Source organism: Crinia signifera, chromosome 1 (genome assembly GCF_055691185.1).
Source record: "Crinia signifera chromosome 1, ASM5569118v1, whole genome shotgun sequence".
Taxonomy (NCBI): domain Eukaryota; kingdom Metazoa; phylum Chordata; class Amphibia; order Anura; family Myobatrachidae; genus Crinia; species Crinia signifera.
The window spans coordinates 275,343,938-275,363,557 of NC_139217.1; the positions used below are offsets into that span (position 1 = coordinate 275,343,938).

Here is a 19,620-nt window from a genome sequence, read left to right on the forward strand (position 1 = left end):
TTTGGGTGAGTTATTTTGTTTCTGTGCCAGGAAAATACTGACTGCTTTATTTTTACACTGCAATATAGATCTCACTTTGAAGTAAAACCCCACCCAAATCTAATTCTCTCTGCACAAGTAACATCTGGCCCACCTGCAGTGCACCATGGTTTTGTCCATCTAAGAAGGAATTTGTCAGAAAGAGTGAACCAAAATAACCCCCCATGTGCACTGCAGGGGGGCAGATGTTACTTGTGCAGAGAGAATTAGATTTGGGTGGAGGTTTACTTCAAAGTGAGATCTATATTGCAGTGTAAAATAAGGAATTTGGTACTTACCGGTAATTCCCTTTCTCCGAGGCAGCAGGGGACACTGCAGTCTACACGTGTGGGATAGTGTGGGTGCATTGGAGGAGTCGGCACTTTAAGAAATTTGAATACAGCTGGCTCCTCCCCCCGCTATCCCCCAGCAGACTTCAGTCTTAGAAACTGTGACCGAGAGAGGATAGGGGCCAGGGCTCGATCCCTGGAACAGAGGAGACACTTCGCAGAAGAGAAAAGATTAGCAAGAATAACTCATAACAAGAACTCACAACTTGCAATCGGCAAACATTCAATGTTAAAGTAAAACAACTTGTAAGATGGCAGGAATAAAGCGCTGGGAGGGCGTGCAGTGTCCCCTGCTGCCTCGGAGAAAGGGAATTACCGGTAAGTACCAAATTCCTTATTTCTCCTCCCAGCAGCAGGGGACACTGCAGTCTACACGTGTGGGATAGTACCAAAGCACTAAACCCGGGAGGGAGAGCGCTGAGAATCCTGCAAAACAGCTCTGCCGAATGATGCCTCCTCACTGGCAAAGCTGTCAAACTTATAGAACTTGGCGAAGGTGCTAGCACCCACCCAAGTGGCCGCCCTACAAACCTGTGTGAGCGAAACACCTCTGGCCGCAGCCCACGAATTGCTTACGGCCCTTGTTGAATGGGCGGAAATCCCTAAAGGAAGGACTTGGTTAGCCCTAGCGTAGGCCTCCTTGATTGTGAGGCACAACCACCTAGCCAGCGTCTGCTTGGACGCCGGCCAACCCTTCTTTCCTGCTCCATACAACACGAAAAGACTATCCGTCTTTCTCCACGATGCCGTTCTGGAAACGTAGATACGCAGAGCGCGCACCACGTCCAAGGACTTCATATCTCGTGAAAGGGCTGGAACCACAATAGGCTGGTTCACGTGGAATGCCGAAACCACCTTCGGAAGGAAACCCTGGCGAGTTCTGAGTTCCGCCCTGTCCTTGTGGAAAACCAGAAACGGGGAACGACAGGAAAGAGCCCCAAGCTCCGACACCCTGCGGGCCGAAGCCAGCGCCATCAACATGACCGTCTTCCACGTCAAGAACCTTAGATCCACCGAATCTAAGGGCTCAAAAGTATCAGATCTTAGGAATTTCAGAACCAACTCCAAATCCCATGGCTCTGAAGGCGGAACGGGAGACTGTATACGAACAACCCCTTTTAAGAAGGTCTGTACCTCCGGAATTAGAGCCAGCCTTCTGTGAAAAAACACCGATAGGGCAGACACCTGGACCTTCAAAGACGCCAGTCTGAGACCCTTCTCTAAACCCGATTGTAAGAACTCCAACAAACGGGAAAGATGAAACACTGCCCTTGGTACCGATCTAGCTTCGCACCAGGCTATGTAGGATTTCCAAATCCTGTGATAATAAGAAGCGGTCACCTCCTTCCTAGCCTTCAGCATAGTTGAAACTACAGACTGCGGTATTCCACGTCTCCTTAACAAGTCGGCTTCAACAGCCACGCCGTTAAACGTAGAGACTCTAAGCCGGGGTAGATGAATGGTCCTTGTTGTAGAAGATCCTGTCTGAGTGGGAGACGCCACTGCACATCCGCTTGAAGAAGCTTGAGGTCCGAATACCAGACCCGTCTCGGCCAGTCCGGGGCAATCAGAATTACTGAAGCAGACCCTCTTTTTATGCGCTTGAGCACTCTTGCTATGAGTGGAAACGGCGGAAACGCATATATCAGCTGGAAATCCCATGGTATGGAGAATGCATCCCCCGCCAGAGCTTCTGGATCCCGAGACCTGGCACAATACCGAGGTACCTTCCGATTCAACCTGGAGGCCTCCAAATCCATCTGAGGCATGCCCCACCGGACCGTCAACTGATGAAAAACCTCCGGATGAAGGGCCCACTCTCCCGGGTGGAAGTCCTGTCTGCTCAGATAATCCGCCTGCCAATTCTCCACGCCCGGCAGAAACACCGCAGAGAATCGGGGGACAAACGCCTCGGCCCATTCCAAGATAGGACGCACCTCGCGCATGGCCGCACGACTTTTGGTTCCTCCCTGTCGATTTATGTATGCGACCGCAGTCGCATTGTCCGACTGGACTCTTACCGGACGTCCCCTGAGCAAGTTGTGTGCTTGACCCAAAGCCAACCTGATTGCTCTTAATTCCAGGACATTTATCGGAAGACTTGCCTCCTGGGCCGACCACCGCCCCTGAAAAGTCTGGTTGAGAACAAAAGCTCCCCAGCCCCTGAGGCTGGCGTCGGTGGTCAGTATCGTCCAACTGCATGGACTGAAACTGCGGCCCTGGAGTAAATTGGGAGTGTGAAGCCACCATTGAAGTGACTGACGAGCTGCTCTTGACAGGGTAATCTTCCCGTGTATCTGTAGATGCGACCCTGACCACTGTGACAGTAGGTTCCATTGGAACGTTCTGGTATGAAATCTGCCGTACGAGATGGCCTCGAAAGAGGCTACCATCATCCCCAGCATCTTGGTGCACAACAGGATCGAAACTCTGCCGGGAGCTAGGACCTGTCGTACCTTTGACTGCAGCGCCGCGATCTTGTCCATTGGAAGAAATACCGCCTCCTGCGCCATATCCAGAATAAGGCCCAGAAATTGAAGCCTCTGTGTTGGATTGAGCTGAGATTTGCCGAAGTTCAAGATCCAACCATTTTGGACCAGAAAAGAACATGTGGCCAGAGCGTCTGCTATCAATTTGTCCTGAGAAGAAGCCTTTATCAAGAGATCGTCCAGGTACGGGATGATCGTTATCCCCTGTAACCTGAGTACCGCCACCATGCAGGCCATGATCTTGGTAAAGACCCTGGGAGCGGACGACAGGCCGAAGGGCAGAGCCCTGAACTGGAAATGAGAAGCCTGCATTGCGAACCTTAGAAACCTCTGGTGAGGTTCCCAAATAGGGACGTGCAAATAGGCGTCCTTTATGTCTAGCGACATAAGATATTCTCCCGGTTCCAGTGATGCAATCACGGACCGTATGGACTCCATCATGAACCTGTTGTAACAGATGTATTGATTTAAATCCTTGAGGTTTAGGATAGGCCTTACGGAGCCGTCCGGTTTGGGGACTACGAACACATTGGAGTAAAACCCCTGTCCCCTCTGATGTTCTGGCACCGGTATTATTACAGAAGCGTCCAAAAGCTTTTGAACTGAATCCTGTAAGGCCTTTCTTGTCTGATCCAGCTTTGGAAGGCCCATTGGAAAGAATCTTACTGGAGGTGGCGCTGAAAATTGAAGTCTGTATCCCTTTGTAATAATTTGCAAGACCCACTCGTCCCTGCAGTGAGTCTCCCAAACCTGAGGGAACAACAACAGACGAGCGCCCACCCTGGACTCTCCCACTAGAGCCGGAAGACCGTCATGCCACGGTCTTGTCGGAAGCCTTGGGCTCCTGGCGACGTGCTGGGGCAGCAGCGGCCGCTGCTGTTCCCGCCCCTCTACCTCTGCGACCTCTAAAGGCCGTAAAACCTCCTCTGGGCCTGCCTCTAAAGGCCGAGGAGCCTCGAAAGGACCGAAAGGACTGAGTGAGGGACCGCCTCTTAGGTGGAGGAGCGGCTGTAGGTAAGAATGTAGACTTACCCCCCGTGGCCTGGGAGATAAGTTTATCGAGCTCTGGCCCGAAAAGCATATCCCCTGTGAACGGCAAGGCTTCAACGGCTTTTTTAATTTCAGCCTCAGCCTGCCATGACCTCAACCAGACCGACCGTCTGGCCACCACAGCTGACGCAGAAATTCTGGCTCCTAGAGTCGAAATGTCTGCCGCTGCCTCACCTATGTAAGTTGAAGCATCCCTGATGCCTTCCGCCATAGGCAACAAATCTGCCACAGGCATATTTTGCTCCAGACCAGCCACAAGCTCAGCAGCCCATTGCTCCATAGCCCTGGCCACCCAAGCAGAGGCCAAAGCAGGACGCAAAAGGACCCCTGCCGTGGAATAAATGGTCTTTAGTGAGCAATCTAAACGCCTATCCTGCGCCTCTTTCAAAGAGGCCACCCCGGGGACAGGCAGAGTGGCTCGCTTAGATAGCCTGGATAGCGAGATATCCGGAGTGGGAGGAGTCTCCCACTTGGCCCTGGATTCAGGAGAGAAAGGATATAGTGTCCTTAGGCGAGCTGACACCTGGAATTTCCTATCCGGACATTTCCATATAGAGAGGAGAGGAGAGTCTAATTCCTCAGAATCCGGAAAACACAACTCCTGTCTTTGAGAGCGTCCAAAAATGGACACCTGGGGAGTAACCTCAGGCTGCTCTAATTTCAGAGTGGACCTAACAGCTCTAATAAGCCCCTCCACACCCTGTGATTCATCCTCCCCTACATCCAAGGGTTGGATATCCTCCACAGGGGGAAGAACCTCTCCTTCCTCTATAATATAATCCTCATGGTCTGAATCATCAGCCAAAAACAGAGAGGGCATAGCCTTTCTTTTAATTACAGCAGCAGCCGAAGGTCTCTTAGCAGGACCTGCCATAGACTGAGTTAAAGAGTCCACTGACTGAATTAAGGATTGAGCCCAAGCAGGCTCTGCAGAGGTCAATCTAGAAAGCTGAGTCTGAAACACCTCTCTATCCTTCCTAGAGGCAGCCATTTCAGCATTCAGATTAGACAGCAATGGTTGCAGCACCTCTGAGGAAACAGCAGCTGCCTGCACAGGTGCTGCAGGAGCAGCAGTAATTTGAGAAGCCCTATAGCAAATCTCACAGAGGGAACACCCTCTAACATGTTGTGTGTATTGCTGCTTACAGCTCTTGCAGGAATAAACCTTCAAAGCAGCCTTAGATGAAGTTGCTTTTCCTGCCATCCTGCCCAGTAAATGTAACAATACTGACAGACACACAACACCAGTCACACAAGAAACACCCCAAAATACAGCCCAACAGCAGGGAAATACCCAGTAAAGTAGCCCTGAAGTCTGGCAAGTTACAGGGGAAGAGGAGCCAATTAATAACCCCCGATTCTTGTGTGTGTAATGTACCCCTTAAGACTTACAGTGTCCCTGTAGTCCGCTGGGGAGCGCTGAGCTGCACAGGTAACAGAGGTCCCGTTTTGTACAGCAAACTGCAGAGAGAGAGAGCACCACAAAAGCCACCTCACAGCTCAAAAGCTCAGAGAGAAGAGAGAGAAGCAAGCTCCGCCCTCCTCTCTTATGCTGAGGCACGAAATCCAAGCCCTGCCCCAAACAGCCGGCATACTGGAGGGTGCGCTGACGTCACCACCGCGACTCAGCTCTCTCTCTGCCACCGACCATCGCGCTTAATGGCCGCCCCCTGTCTGGCGCACAGCGCCCTTACTTGTCACCGGCGTCCCTGGAGTTCGGGGGAGATAGCCCAGGACCCGCGACGCACACCGCATGCAGCTGCGGGCGGGTCCCCGGAACGGAGGCTCCGGTGGCTGGACAGTGGAGGGAGGCTGCATGCAGGCCCGACCATGTCCCTCCAGGGTCCCACGTCGCAGACAGGCATTCCCAGCCTGTCTGTGTCCAAGTATAAATAAAAAATAAATAAAAAGGAAACAAAAATCCTAGTCTCCTTAGGAGACATAGCCCGGGAGTCCGACTCCTCCGGGCACTTTTTCTAAGACTGGAGTCTGCTGGGGGATAGCAGGGGGAGGAGCCAGCTGTATTCAAATTTCTTAAAGTGCCGACTCCTCCAATGCACCCACACTATCCCACACGTGTAGACTGCAGTGTCCCCTGCTGCTGGGAGGAGAAAATAAAGCAGCCAGTATTTACCCTGCACAGAAACAAAATAACTCACCCAAATCTAATTCTCTCTGCACATTTTACATCTGCCCCCCTGCAGTGCACATGGTTTTGTCCATCTAAGAAGGATTTTGTCAGAAAGAGTGAACTAGAATAAGGCCCTGTGTGACTCAAAATAAACCTATTTATCTTTGCTACTTACTCGTTCACCAATGGAAGTGCACCATACATTGCTGTACTAAATGGTTCTTGAATGGCAGTGTAACCATCCAATCAGCTGCCCTGATGAATGCAGATTATATTTTTTTAACCTTATGCTAGAATCAAGTTTACCAGTGCCAGTATTGGTGTGTAGTTCAGGGACTGCTTGGATCCCGGGTATTGGATTAAAGGCAGGTTTGCTGATAAGATTAAGATGTTTCATTCTCCATTAGTAGTAGTTTGTTTATTTATAAGGCGCCACAAAAAACAAATGACAAGGTAACGTAATTTATATATAACTCCAATATAGATAATGAATGTTACTAGATAGTATGCTATTTTAACAAGACAATTGCTACAATTGTGCCAAATACAATGATAATGTATTATGATCTCTTTTTGTTTGTATTAGTGATGGCAGAATAGTGGCCATAAAGAAAATCCCAAAGAAGACATTTACCCTCACCAAGAGAATACGGCGAGAAATAAAGCAAATTCGGTAACTGTACACTACAGTATATTATAGTACTTATATGGATATTGCTGGTCACCCCAAGATGGGAGTTATATTTCACATGTTGCTATGGGAAATAAATCAGATACTACTATCTTTTATGTTCTAGAAGGTGCTGAATAAATAAGAAGCAGATTCTAATTGGTTGCCTATAGCAACATCCCATGTGAAATAGAACGCCTTAAAATTTATTTCCCCCAATGTGGTTTCACCTAAAAATAGGAATATTTTCACCTGAAAAAATCTGGCTTCAATTAAATTGCACAATTTTTTTTTTTTTTGTAAACAATCATTTTAAAGCCCATTTTTTGAGCTATAATATTTCTGACATAATTGTATTCCCACCAAAGTATTCTGCAATCTCAAGTAAAAAAAAAAAAATATTTTCAGAAAAATAACAAATATAGAGGCTGTGTATGGCCCATACACGGTACAATTGCTGGGTGCGATGAGATGCGCGCTCCCGTCACACATCTCATCACACAGATCAAAAAGTATGTGCTACACACACTTTTTGTACTAGATCTCATCTCATCTCATTGCATTGCAAAACCTATGCAATGCGATGAGATGCGATATTGTATACAATAATTGTACAGTGTATGGGCGTCTTAACTCTGAAGGAGCCCATACATGCTGCGATGCGGGCTGTGCGATGCGTGCTTTGAGGTGCGCGCTCCCGCGGCACCTCATCGCACAGTACAAAAAGTATGTGCTTGCACATACTTTTTGTACTTAGTTTTCATCACATTGCATCGCATTGCATGCACAACGCATGCACAGGGCATGCAATGCGATGTGATGCGTGCTAGTTAAGCACGGAACGCACGCCCGTATCGGGACGTGTATGGGCGGCATGACTTGTATTTACTAAACATCTCACATCTCTGTAGGGATCTTGATCATCCCAATCTTTGCAAATTTATGGGAGGATGCATTGAAGTTCCCAATGTGGCTATTATTACAGAATATTGTCCTAAGGGAAGTTTGAATGATGTGTTGCTGAGTGAAGACATTCCTCTAAACTGGGGATTCAGGTAATTATCTAGCTGTCTTTCTAACCTGTAAGTAACAGTTATGCTAAAAATTATTGTGTGTACATATCAAGAGACATAGGGTTTTATACAGACATGGATGCAATGCTGAGGATTGCACAGATGAGTGATTATTTGCTACAGAACATGCATAGAAAGTCAAGAAAACCCCATAAGGTGCATGTGTTCCCTACCTCCTAACTGTCCTCATTGCAGTAGGACTTTCCCGCTAATTGAACGCAGTCCCTCCTACGGGTTGCAGTGTCCCACGGGTGGGCGAGCCATTGACTCAGGTCTGCAGAGCAGCCAGTGATCACTGAATAAATGCTGTACACATATGCACGGCATCAAACAAGTGGGGGGAGAGGAGCCAGGGGCTGCCCAGCTGCAAGTGAGCTCTGGGAACTCCCCAAAATGACAAAAAAAACCTGGTATTGCGATGCTTGTCATGCCCCTCCACTTGAGGCTCCGGGTCCCTCCTCTTGTGGTCCCACCCCTTTTTTGGCTGCTCCTCCAGTGTGACAAGTCCAACTTGCAAGTCTTCAGAAGTTGTGAGCTAGGGTGTTATCTTGACTGTGAGCAGAGACCACTGCTCCGTATGGAGTCAACTGCAATAGGGCTTTCAGCAGACAGCCATGGGCATTCGTGGGGGCGTTGACTGGGAGGTGGGCTGAGGTGTTGCGAGTGGTGGATTGCTCAAAACCAGTGACACAGTTACACTGTCCAGGGCCGGATTATAATGGTGGCACAGGGGGTCAGTGCCCCTGGGCCCCCCTCTATCTAGCTAATGGTATTGTGTATGGGAGTGGGGTAGTGCTACAGCTTCATCTATCTGCCAATGAGTTTTTGGAGGTCAAAACAGTGAGGATCCCCACGCTGTACCTACTGCCGAAAATTCACAAAAATGAGGACAACCCACCGGGTCGACCTATTGTGTCGGGGATAGGGGGCCTCACTGAGAAGGCGAGTCAATTCGTCGACTTCTTCCTGCGGGAATACGTTTTCACTTTGCCCTCATATGTTAGGGACACGATGGATGTCCTTAACAAAATACAGGGCATCATCCTGAACCCTGATTGCTGGCTCATTACGTGCGACGTGGAAAGCCTGTATACCAGCATTATACATCAGAATGGTATACAGGCTGCCGAATACTTTTTGAGTATGGAGAGGGACCTACCGCTCAACTCCTTCATTATCCAACTCTTACGTTTTGTTCTGACTCGCAACTTTTTCATATGTGAGGACCGCTTCTACCTCCAGGTGCGGGGGACTGCGATGGGGAGCACTTGTGCCCCCACGTATGCCAACCTGTACCTGGGATGGTGGGAGCGGGAGCATGTATTCACTGACCAAAATGACAGGTTCACAGTACACATATTGATGTGGCTCAGGTACATTGATGACCTGCTGATACTATGGGAAGGGGACATAGCTCTGTTTATGACATTCCTGGAGGTTCTAAACACCAATGACCTAAACCTAAAACTTACCTGTCATGTGAGCCAGAAAGAGGTCGAATACCTGGACCTCCGCATCAGCGTCGGCACTGATGGGTCACTGGTCACTGACCTCTTCCGAAAGAGTACAGCAACCAACTCGCTACTCCATAATGAAAGCGCACACTTTCCACCAGTCCGAAAGGGCCTACCCAAGGGCGAATATCTCAGGACAAGGCGTAATTGTTCGGAAGATACCACATATGAGAAGCGAGCAGACGAACTGGACCTCAGACTCATTAGTAGAGGTTATAGTAAGAGATCCGTACACAAGGCCAGGAGAGAAGTACAGAAATATAAGCGAGAACAGCTGTTGGTTCCAAACAAACAAAAAGAGACTAATGACAATGATAAAACCAGATTTATCGGCACATTCTGCCAGGAATGGCGTCAAGTGCAAGGGGCACTCAATAAACATCTCGGAATCCTTAAGAGTGACAAGGACCTTGATGAGATATTGGGTGACCGCATTGACATAAGCTGGAGGAGATGCCAGAACATCAGGGACCACTTAGTACAAAGCCATTTTGAGAAACCCACCAAGGCTAAAATTCGCAAAAAGGGCACACTCAAATGTGGGACGTGCAAAGTCTGCATTTACATAGCACCCCGCAACACATATACGGACAGATACGGGAAAGTGCACAGGATCAATCAATACATCACCTGTGATACCCCAGGGGTTATATACAATTTGGAATGCCCCTGCGGGAAACATTACATCGGCAAAACTAAAAGGCCATTTAAGACCCGTCTGTCAGAGCATTTAGCCAGTATTAAATATGCCCAAAGAGATAACCAAAATGGCAAGACCCTGACACCAGTGGCCAAGCATTTTCTCAAATACCACTAGGGAAACACTAAGGGCCTCCAAGCATACGGGATGCTACAGGTAGTACTGGGCACCCGAAGGGGTGACATTGATAAAGAACTACTCAAGCAAGAAACCCGATTGATTTTTCTCATGCAGACCCTGGTCCCCTCAGGCCTGAATGAGGAGAACATATACACGGTCTTTCTATGACCAATGTCAACTGTCACTTCACTAAGAAGCAATAGGGAAGCTCTCCCTACATGCCAATTAACTACATGTATGCGATCAGTTGCATACACATCATGAAGCCGAACTGCGTGCACTGATCTCATTTGATTTCTACCTCACCAAATTCACTCAACCGATCAATAGCCATGGGGTCACTGAGGTCTCATGTAATTACGTGTGTACTTGACACAGGCGAGTAACACATGTACCTGTTATATTAACGCGCTGATGTATTATTTGTCCATCTTATGGGGTATTTTTCCCTCACTCTCATTTAAATCCCCTATTTAGATGTAATGGCATCCTGAATATTTTACAAATTATTATCTAATTATTACTCTTGTATTTTCTATGTATTCATATCATTTTATAAATGGGATGACAAGGACTAAACACCTTGCACATACTCACAATTTTCACCCCATTTCAACCCCCCACTCATCCTGGCCCATGGCTGGCCCAAACATGAATCACACATTTATCACAGGGGTTATACCTCGAATCCTTATCTACCCTAACCCTCATCACGGTTTTTCTGTTTTTTCACTTTAGTTGCTTTCACATTTAACACGTTTTATTTTATGCACTACTCTGGGTATTATCACTCCCTACATGTTAATCAACTCATGACATTGTCACTGGAGTCAATCACAAGTGAATTTAGCAGCACTACCAGTAACTTCTTTACATTTTATATTTTTTATATTTTTTACTTTATTTAGTCTATTGTCACTTTTATTCTTATATTTATATTTATTTTTATTCTTTACTATTTCTTATTTCTGACTTTGATTAAATATAAAATAAGAAGCGTCCCTTCTCACGAGTTCCGCGAAATCTGATGAATAGAATATGTTATAAGTATTCATACTCAGGATCACATATTATTCATGAACCTTTCAGCACTACACCAATCCAATACACTAATAGAGTATTTCTGCCCCTCAGTAACTGAGACAAACAGTCCCCGCGTTTTATACGCTACATAATTCAGAATCTTGCAAGGTGATGTGCACCGATGTACCTAATAGCAGGGGAGCATATACTGCTCACACACCCATGGCCAGATACATCATCAGCTAAGCTCAAGTACCTAACTGATCCCATAATCCAACTATATTATGAGCTCGAACTATGTAAAATTAAAAGTGTTTCTTCTAGTTAGCCCCTCACAATCTAATGAGCAGAATATGATAAAAATATTCACACTCACGGTCATTTACTATCCAGGAACCTTTCACGTTCAGCACTACGCTAATTCAATACACTAACGTTAGCAGTTTGTCTTTCAAATATAAAGACAAACAGTCTCTGCGTCCTTCACGCCATACATTCAGAACCTTGCAAGGTGACATACATTGATGAGCCCTATAGCAGTGGGGCATATACCGCCTATACACTTATGGCTAGATACACCACCAGCAAAGTTTAAATACCCTACTGACCCCACAATTAAGCCATGTATCTTTGCATATACTGCAATACATAGAGGGATTATCATTTTTGATACCTGCCATTAGATGCTCATAAAAACTCTCACTGGTTGACATGGGACATGTCGACCAGTCATAGTGTCAGCAAGTTACAAACGCGCAGAACTTTAGTGTATTTGTACACATATTACAACCGATACACGGGTACAATTGTACAAGATCTCTGATTATCGGTGCATTGAAACCTCTTAGGTCGACACGTAAGATGTCGACCAGCAGTAAAATCATCATTTACGAATAGCAGCGAGTGGTCTCTGACTCAACATAGACCTGTTCTATTAACAAGCACTTACCCCATGAGCATATTATATCCAACATCCAATAAGACTTTCTTACGAGCACAATGTTTTCCACATTGACAGTAAGATATACGCGTCATAGAGTTACACCAATGACGAACAGGGGGAGGAACACACCCCCGTTCAGCTCATGAATATTCAACAGATAGGAGGAATAAAAGGAGCTTCCGGGCGCCCACCGGGTGGTCCTGAGGAAGCGTTCACTGCGAAGCGTACGCTGACCGTCTTGACACACTCAGTGTGTTTAAAAACCCCCTCTTCCCCTCCCCACTTACAATGTTGAAATTTACTTGTATTGCTGCGCACAAACTGTGAGCGGTCCTGCCCGACGACTGACACGCTAGTCTGGCGCCAGACTTAGCGCGGTCAGGACGAGCTGATTGAACGAGGCAAGTGCATCCCTGCACACCTCGAATTTGGTTCACCAGCCGGCAGCACTTATTAGCGGTAGCGGTTACCTGGGCTGAGGGCAGCACTATTAGAGGATTGTCCTCAATAGGTGCGTGCCTCACCCCCACTTATTACTTTCTAACTGCATGAGATTGCATGAGATAGTATCTGTATCATGTCAAATTGATTTACAGAGACCTTTGTCATTACGCCGTATACAGGAGAATATCTACTCCTCCATTACTTACCTGTGAAAAAGGCTAATCTGTGATTACACACCTTTAGGATTGGGTTCACCAGCCCTTCAAACACCTGTGAAACATTAGTGGACATTTAGGTTGAGGGCAGCACTACTTGAGGACTGTCTTCAATAGGTGCGTGCCTTACCCTCATTCCACCTACTATCTCCCTATAAGTAGGCTGATATTTTTGACCAACATAACCGCTATCATAGGAGAATACCCACTCCTTTATTATTATCATTAGTACCTATCAAAACATTGGGGTTGTGGTGATCAGGGGGTCACACTGAGTCAGGGGAATGTCCTCCCCTTTTTATTTTGTGTGATTGTTGTATGTTTTGGTTTTATATTTCGCAGAAATTTTATACATGGATCTATTAAAAGTTATGTATTATGAGTCCAATTATTCTTAGGTGCACCAACAAAAGGCATTCTTCCTGTCTTCTTTTCCTGTAAAATTCCATGCCTTAGGTAGCACACCCTCAATACTTACCTGTAATAGTTGCAGAATTACACTCATTACAAGGAGGGTCCATTTGGTTAACACACTGTTCATATCATTAACCAGTGCGACTGACTTTCTCTCTCTTTTTTGTGTCTAACTCTATAGTGATACCTTATCACTCTCTGCCAGTCAGCACGGCACACTTGTGAATAATTGTTTATAAAAACCTTTATATATATCCAGTTAAACCTGGTGGTAACTCCCGGTCAAGTTCCCACCTCCAAATTAAATTAAATTCCTTAACATGGAACAAGCTTCGCTTTTTCCTAACGTGGCTACACCATCAACATCATTTAGCCTTAGTCAGGAATTAAATGATAGACAAAACAATTTTAAAAAATGTTTGGAAACCATGCTTAATAAGGATATCACACACATGGATACGACACAGGATGATTGGTTTAATGAATTACATAACCTTAAAACACTCCTGACAAAACAAATGAAGGCTTTTTGGAATAAAGCGACCTTTGAAAGTTACACAAAACAGCAGATAACTCCGAGGGGCCTGAGACCCAGGGTCTTTCCTTCATTTGAATTGGCGAATGAATCACTCAAAATAGAATGGGAAAAAACCCTTACAACATGTTCCCTGAATCTTATTAATATCCTGGCTAAACATGATGAAATAATGCTTAGTAAATATGCACTTGACATCTCCATCCTCAGTGACAAACTTAAAAGTTTTGAAAAATTGGATAAATTCCAAAAAACATATCACAGAATAAAAACTGAACTTGACAGCATTGAAAAAGAGGTTATAAGCCGCAAAAAAAGTAAGTTACAAAGGGACCTCAACGATTTCCAAACTAACAGAGTATATAAATGGAACTTTCCCCAAAAAAGGAAACCCATGGACTCTGCTAGAGGCTATACTACCTCAGAATTAGACTCATCTGAGAGTGACCATTCTGAAACCCCCCTCTCCGTCAGATCTAGGCGGAATTTTTTAGGGGTCAGTCCCAGGACTGCCAGAGACAGCCTGGGACAAGATTCAAGAGAACCAGGAGGGGAAAGAAGAGGAAAGAGGGGTCCCAGGGATTGGCGAGAAGATCGCAGAGAGACCAGACGCTATCGGAGATAGCCCCCAATGATTCCCTCAGAATAGTCAATTTAACCCCCCATGTATTGTCCGAAGCCCAGATCTCTGTATTAAATAAGGGACTCAGCTTCTCCCCCACAAAACCTATGAACAGATTTGAGTGTGAAAAAGATCTTCATTTGTTTATAAGGAAACTTCTCCTCAAAAAATTCTACAAAAAGAAAAAAGATAACTATCCTGATACTGTAATCTCACAGGAAAATAGAGATCCACGTCAGCCCCGTATCGATTCCTTCTTTGATACCCAAGACAGAGAGATATTACAACTGTTGGAGGAATTGTCAGAGGAATGCGAGAGCACAGACCCCAATAACCCCTCCCAGTCGGAATCAACTAAGAACTTGCTGAAACTCAAAAGAAAATCCACCTTCCTTCCTGATATCTCTATATGCCCACAAGCAAAGGTATTTTTAGAGATGGTCAGCAGAGAATTAGACCAGATTGAAATGAACAAACCTTTCTGCAACTTTGGGGATAACATCACCAATGAAGAAAGGAGGGCTCTGCAAGAGATAAAAGATTGGGAGGACACGATAGTGAAACCTTCTGACAAAGGGGGGAACATCGTGCTCTGGGGCATAGATTCCTACAGGAAGGAACTGAAAAAACAACTCCAAGATGAGACATGTTATAAGGCTCTTACCTTCAACCCTACTCAGAACTATTTGGAATTATACCAAAAAATCCTAGCAGAAGCAAGATACAATGGGATTATCACCAAGTCCCAATTTGAGTTTTTGGAGGTCAAAACAGTGAGGATCCCCACGCTGTACCTACTGCCGAAAATTCACAAAAATGAGGACAACCCACCGGGTCGACCTATTGTGTCGGGGATAGGGGGCCTCACTGAGAAGGCGAGTCAATTCGTCGACTTCTTCCTGCGGGAATACGTTTTCACTTTGCCCTCATATGTTAGGGACACGATGGATGTCCTTAACAAAATACAGGGCATCATCCTGAACCCTGATTGCTGGCTCATTACGTGCGACGTGGAAAGCCTGTATACCAGCATTATACATCAGAATGGTATACAGGCTGCCGAATACTTTTTGAGTATGGAGAGGGACCTACCGCTCAACTCCTTCATTATCCAACTCTTACGTTTTGTTCTGACTCGCAACTTTTTCATATGTGAGGACCGCTTCTACCTCCAGGTGCGGGGGACTGCGATGGGGAGCACTTGTGCCCCCACGTATGCCAACCTGTACCTGGGATGGTGGGAGCGGGAGCATGTATTCACTGACCAAAATGACAGGTTCACAGTACACATATTGATGTGGCTCAGGTACATTGATGACCTGCTGATACTATGGGAAGGGGACATAGCTCTGTTTATGACATTCCTGGAGGTTCTAAACACCAATGACCTAAACCTAAAACTTACCTGTCATGTGAGCCAGAAAGAGGTCGAATACCTGGACCTCCGCATCAGCGTCGGCACTGATGGGTCACTGGTCACTGACCTCTTCCGAAAGAGTACAGCAACCAACTCGCTACTCCATAATGAAAGCGCACACTTTCCACCAGTCCGAAAGGGCCTACCCAAGGGCGAATATCTCAGGACAAGGCGTAATTGTTCGGAAGATACCACATATGAGAAGCGAGCAGACGAACTGGACCTCAGACTCATTAGTAGAGGTTATAGTAAGAGATCCGTACACAAGGCCAGGAGAGAAGTACAGAAATATAAGCGAGAACAGCTGTTGGTTCCAAACAAACAAAAAGAGACTAATGACAATGATAAAACCAGATTTATCGGCACATTCTGCCAGGAATGGCGTCAAGTGCAAGGGGCACTCAATAAACATCTCGGAATCCTTAAGAGTGACAAGGACCTTGATGAGATATTGGGTGACCGCATTGACATAAGCTGGAGGAGATGCCAGAACATCAGGGACCACTTAGTACAAAGCCATTTTGAGAAACCCACCAAGGCTAAAATTCGCAAAAAGGGCACACTCAAATGTGGGACGTGCAAAGTCTGCATTTACATAGCACCCCGCAACACATATACGGACAGATACGGGAAAGTGCACAGGATCAATCAATACATCACCTGTGATACCCCAGGGGTTATATACAATTTGGAATGCCCCTGCGGGAAACATTACATCGGCAAAACTAAAAGGCCATTTAAGACCCGTCTGTCAGAGCATTTAGCCAGTATTAAATATGCCCAAAGAGATAACCAAAATGGCAAGACCCTGACACCAGTGGCCAAGCATTTTCTCAAATACCACTAGGGAAACACTAAGGGCCTCCAAGCATACGGGATGCTACAGGTAGTACTGGGCACCCGAAGGGGTGACATTGATAAAGAACTACTCAAGCAAGAAACCCGATTGATTTTTCTCATGCAGACCCTGGTCCCCTCAGGCCTGAATGAGGAGAACATATACACGGTCTTTCTATGACCAATGTCAACTGTCACTTCACTAAGAAGCAATAGGGAAGCTCTCCCTACATGCCAATTAACTACATGTATGCGATCAGTTGCATACACATCATGAAGCCGAACTGCGTGCACTGATCTCATTTGATTTCTACCTCACCAAATTCACTCAACCGATCAATAGCCATGGGGTCACTGAGGTCTCATGTAATTACGTGTGTACTTGACACAGGCGAGTAACACATGTACCTGTTATATTAACGCGCTGATGTATTATTTGTCCATCTTATGGGGTATTTTTCCCTCACTCTCATTTAAATCCCCTATTTAGATGTAATGGCATCCTGAATATTTTACAAATTATTATCTAATTATTACTCTTGTATTTTCTATGTATTCATATCATTTTATAAATGGGATGACAAGGACTAAACACCTTGCACATACTCACAATTTTCACCCCATTTCAACCCCCCACTCATCCTGGCCCATGGCTGGCCCAAACATGAATCACACATTTATCACAGGGGTTATACCTCGAATCCTTATCTACCCTAACCCTCATCACGGTTTTTCTGTTTTTTCACTTTAGTTGCTTTCACATTTAACACGTTTTATTTTATGCACTACTCTGGGTATTATCACTCCCTACATGTTAATCAACTCATGACATTGTCACTGGAGTCAATCACAAGTGAATTTAGCAGCACTACCAGTAACTTCTTTACATTTTATATTTTTTATATTTTTTACTTTATTTAGTCTATTGTCACTTTTATTCTTATATTTATATTTATTTTTATTCTTTACTATTTCTTATTTCTGACTTTGATTAAATATAAAATAAGAAGCGTCCCTTCTCACGAGTTCCGCGAAATCTGATGAATAGAATATGTTATAAGTATTCATACTCAGGATCACATATTATTCATGAACCTTTCAGCACTACACCAATCCAATACACTAATAGAGTATTTCTGCCCCTCAGTAACTGAGACAAACAGTCCCCGCGTTTTATACGCTACATAATTCAGAATCTTGCAAGGTGATGTGCACCGATGTACCTAATAGCAGGGGAGCATATACTGCTCACACACCCATGGCCAGATACATCATCAGCTAAGCTCAAGTACCTAACTGATCCCATAATCCAACTATATTATGAGCTCGAACTATGTAAAATTAAAAGTGTTTCTTCTAGTTAGCCCCTCACAATCTAATGAGCAGAATATGATAAAAATATTCACACTCACGGTCATTTACTATCCAGGAACCTTTCACGTTCAGCACTACGCTAATTCAATACACTAACGTTAGCAGTTTGTCTTTCAAATATAAAGACAAACAGTCTCTGCGTCCTTCACGCCATACATTCAGAACCTTGCAAGGTGACATACATTGATGAGCCCTATAGCAGTGGGGCATATACCGCCTATACACTTATGGCTAGATACACCACCAGCAAAGTTTAAATACCCTACTGACCCCACAATTAAGCCATGTATCTTTGCATATACTGCAATACATAGAGGGATTATCATTTTTGATACCTGCCATTAGATGCTCATAAAAACTCTCACTGGTTGACATGGGACATGTCGACCAGTCATAGTGTCAGCAAGTTACAAACGCGCAGAACTTTAGTGTATTTGTACACATATTACAACCGATACACGGGTACAATTGTACAAGATCTCTGATTATCGGTGCATTGAAACCTCTTAGGTCGACACGTAAGATGTCGACCAGCAGTAAAATCATCATTTACGAATAGCAGCGAGTGGTCTCTGACTCAACATAGACCTGTTCTATTAACAAGCACTTACCCCATGAGCATATTATATCCAACATCCAATAAGACTTTCTTACGAGCACAATGTTTTCCACATTGACAGTAAGATATACGCGTCATAGAGTTACACCAATGACGAACAGGGGGAGGAACACACCCCCGTTCAGCTCATGAATATTCAACAGATAGGAGGAATAAAAGGAGCTTCCGGGCGCCCACCGGGTGGTCCTGAGGAAGCGTTCACTGCGAAGCGTACGCTGACCGTCTTGACACACTCAGTGTGTTTAAAAACCCCCTCTTCCCCTCCCCACTTACAATGTTGAAATTTACTTGTATTGCTGCGCACAAACTGTGAGCGGTCCTGCCCGACGACTGACACGCTAGTCTGGCGCCAGACTTAGCGCGGTCAGGACGAGCTGATTGAACGAGGCAAGTGCATCCCTGCACACCTCGAATTTGGTTCACCAGCCGGCAGCACTTATTAGCGGTAGCGGTTACCTGGGCTGAGGGCAGCACTATTAGAGGATTGTCCTCAATAGGTGCGTGCCTCACCCCCACTTATTACTTTCTAACTGCATGAGATTGCATGAGATAGTATCTGTATCATGTCAAATTGATTTACAGAGACCTTTGTCATTACGCCGTATACAGGAGAATATCTACTCCTCCATTACTTACCTGTGAAAAAGGCTAATCTGTGATTACACACCTTTAGGATTGGGTTCACCAGCCCTTCAAACACCTGTGAAACATTAGTGGACATTTAGGTTGAGGGCAGCACTACTTGAGGACTGTCTTCAATAGGTGCGTGCCTTACCCTCATTCCACCTACTATCTCCCTATAAGTAGGCTGATATTTTTGACCAACATAACCGCTATCATAGGAGAATACCCACTCCTTTATTATTATCATTAGTACCTATCAAAACATTGGGGTTGTGGTGATCAGGGGGTCACACTGAGTCAGGGGAATGTCCTCCCCTTTTTATTTTGTGTGATTGTTGTATGTTTTGGTTTTATATTTCGCAGAAATTTTATACATGGATCTATTAAAAGTTATGTATTATGAGTCCAATTATTCTTAGGTGCACCAACAAAAGGCAT

General features: G+C 45.3%; 1 protein-coding gene across 1 annotated transcript in view; it reads left to right on the top strand.

Annotated features, from left to right (window-relative positions):
• Positions 1 to 19,620, top strand: part of LOC146075184 (atrial natriuretic peptide receptor 2-like) — a 130,734-nt gene that overhangs the window by 45,971 nt on the left and 65,143 nt on the right. The window contains exons 10-11 of the mRNA XM_083184159.1: positions 6,625 to 6,711; positions 7,620 to 7,763. Coding sequence (XP_083040285.1) covers positions 6,625 to 6,711; positions 7,620 to 7,763 — 231 coding nt within the window. The remainder of the gene's footprint in view (positions 1 to 6,624; positions 6,712 to 7,619; positions 7,764 to 19,620) is intronic.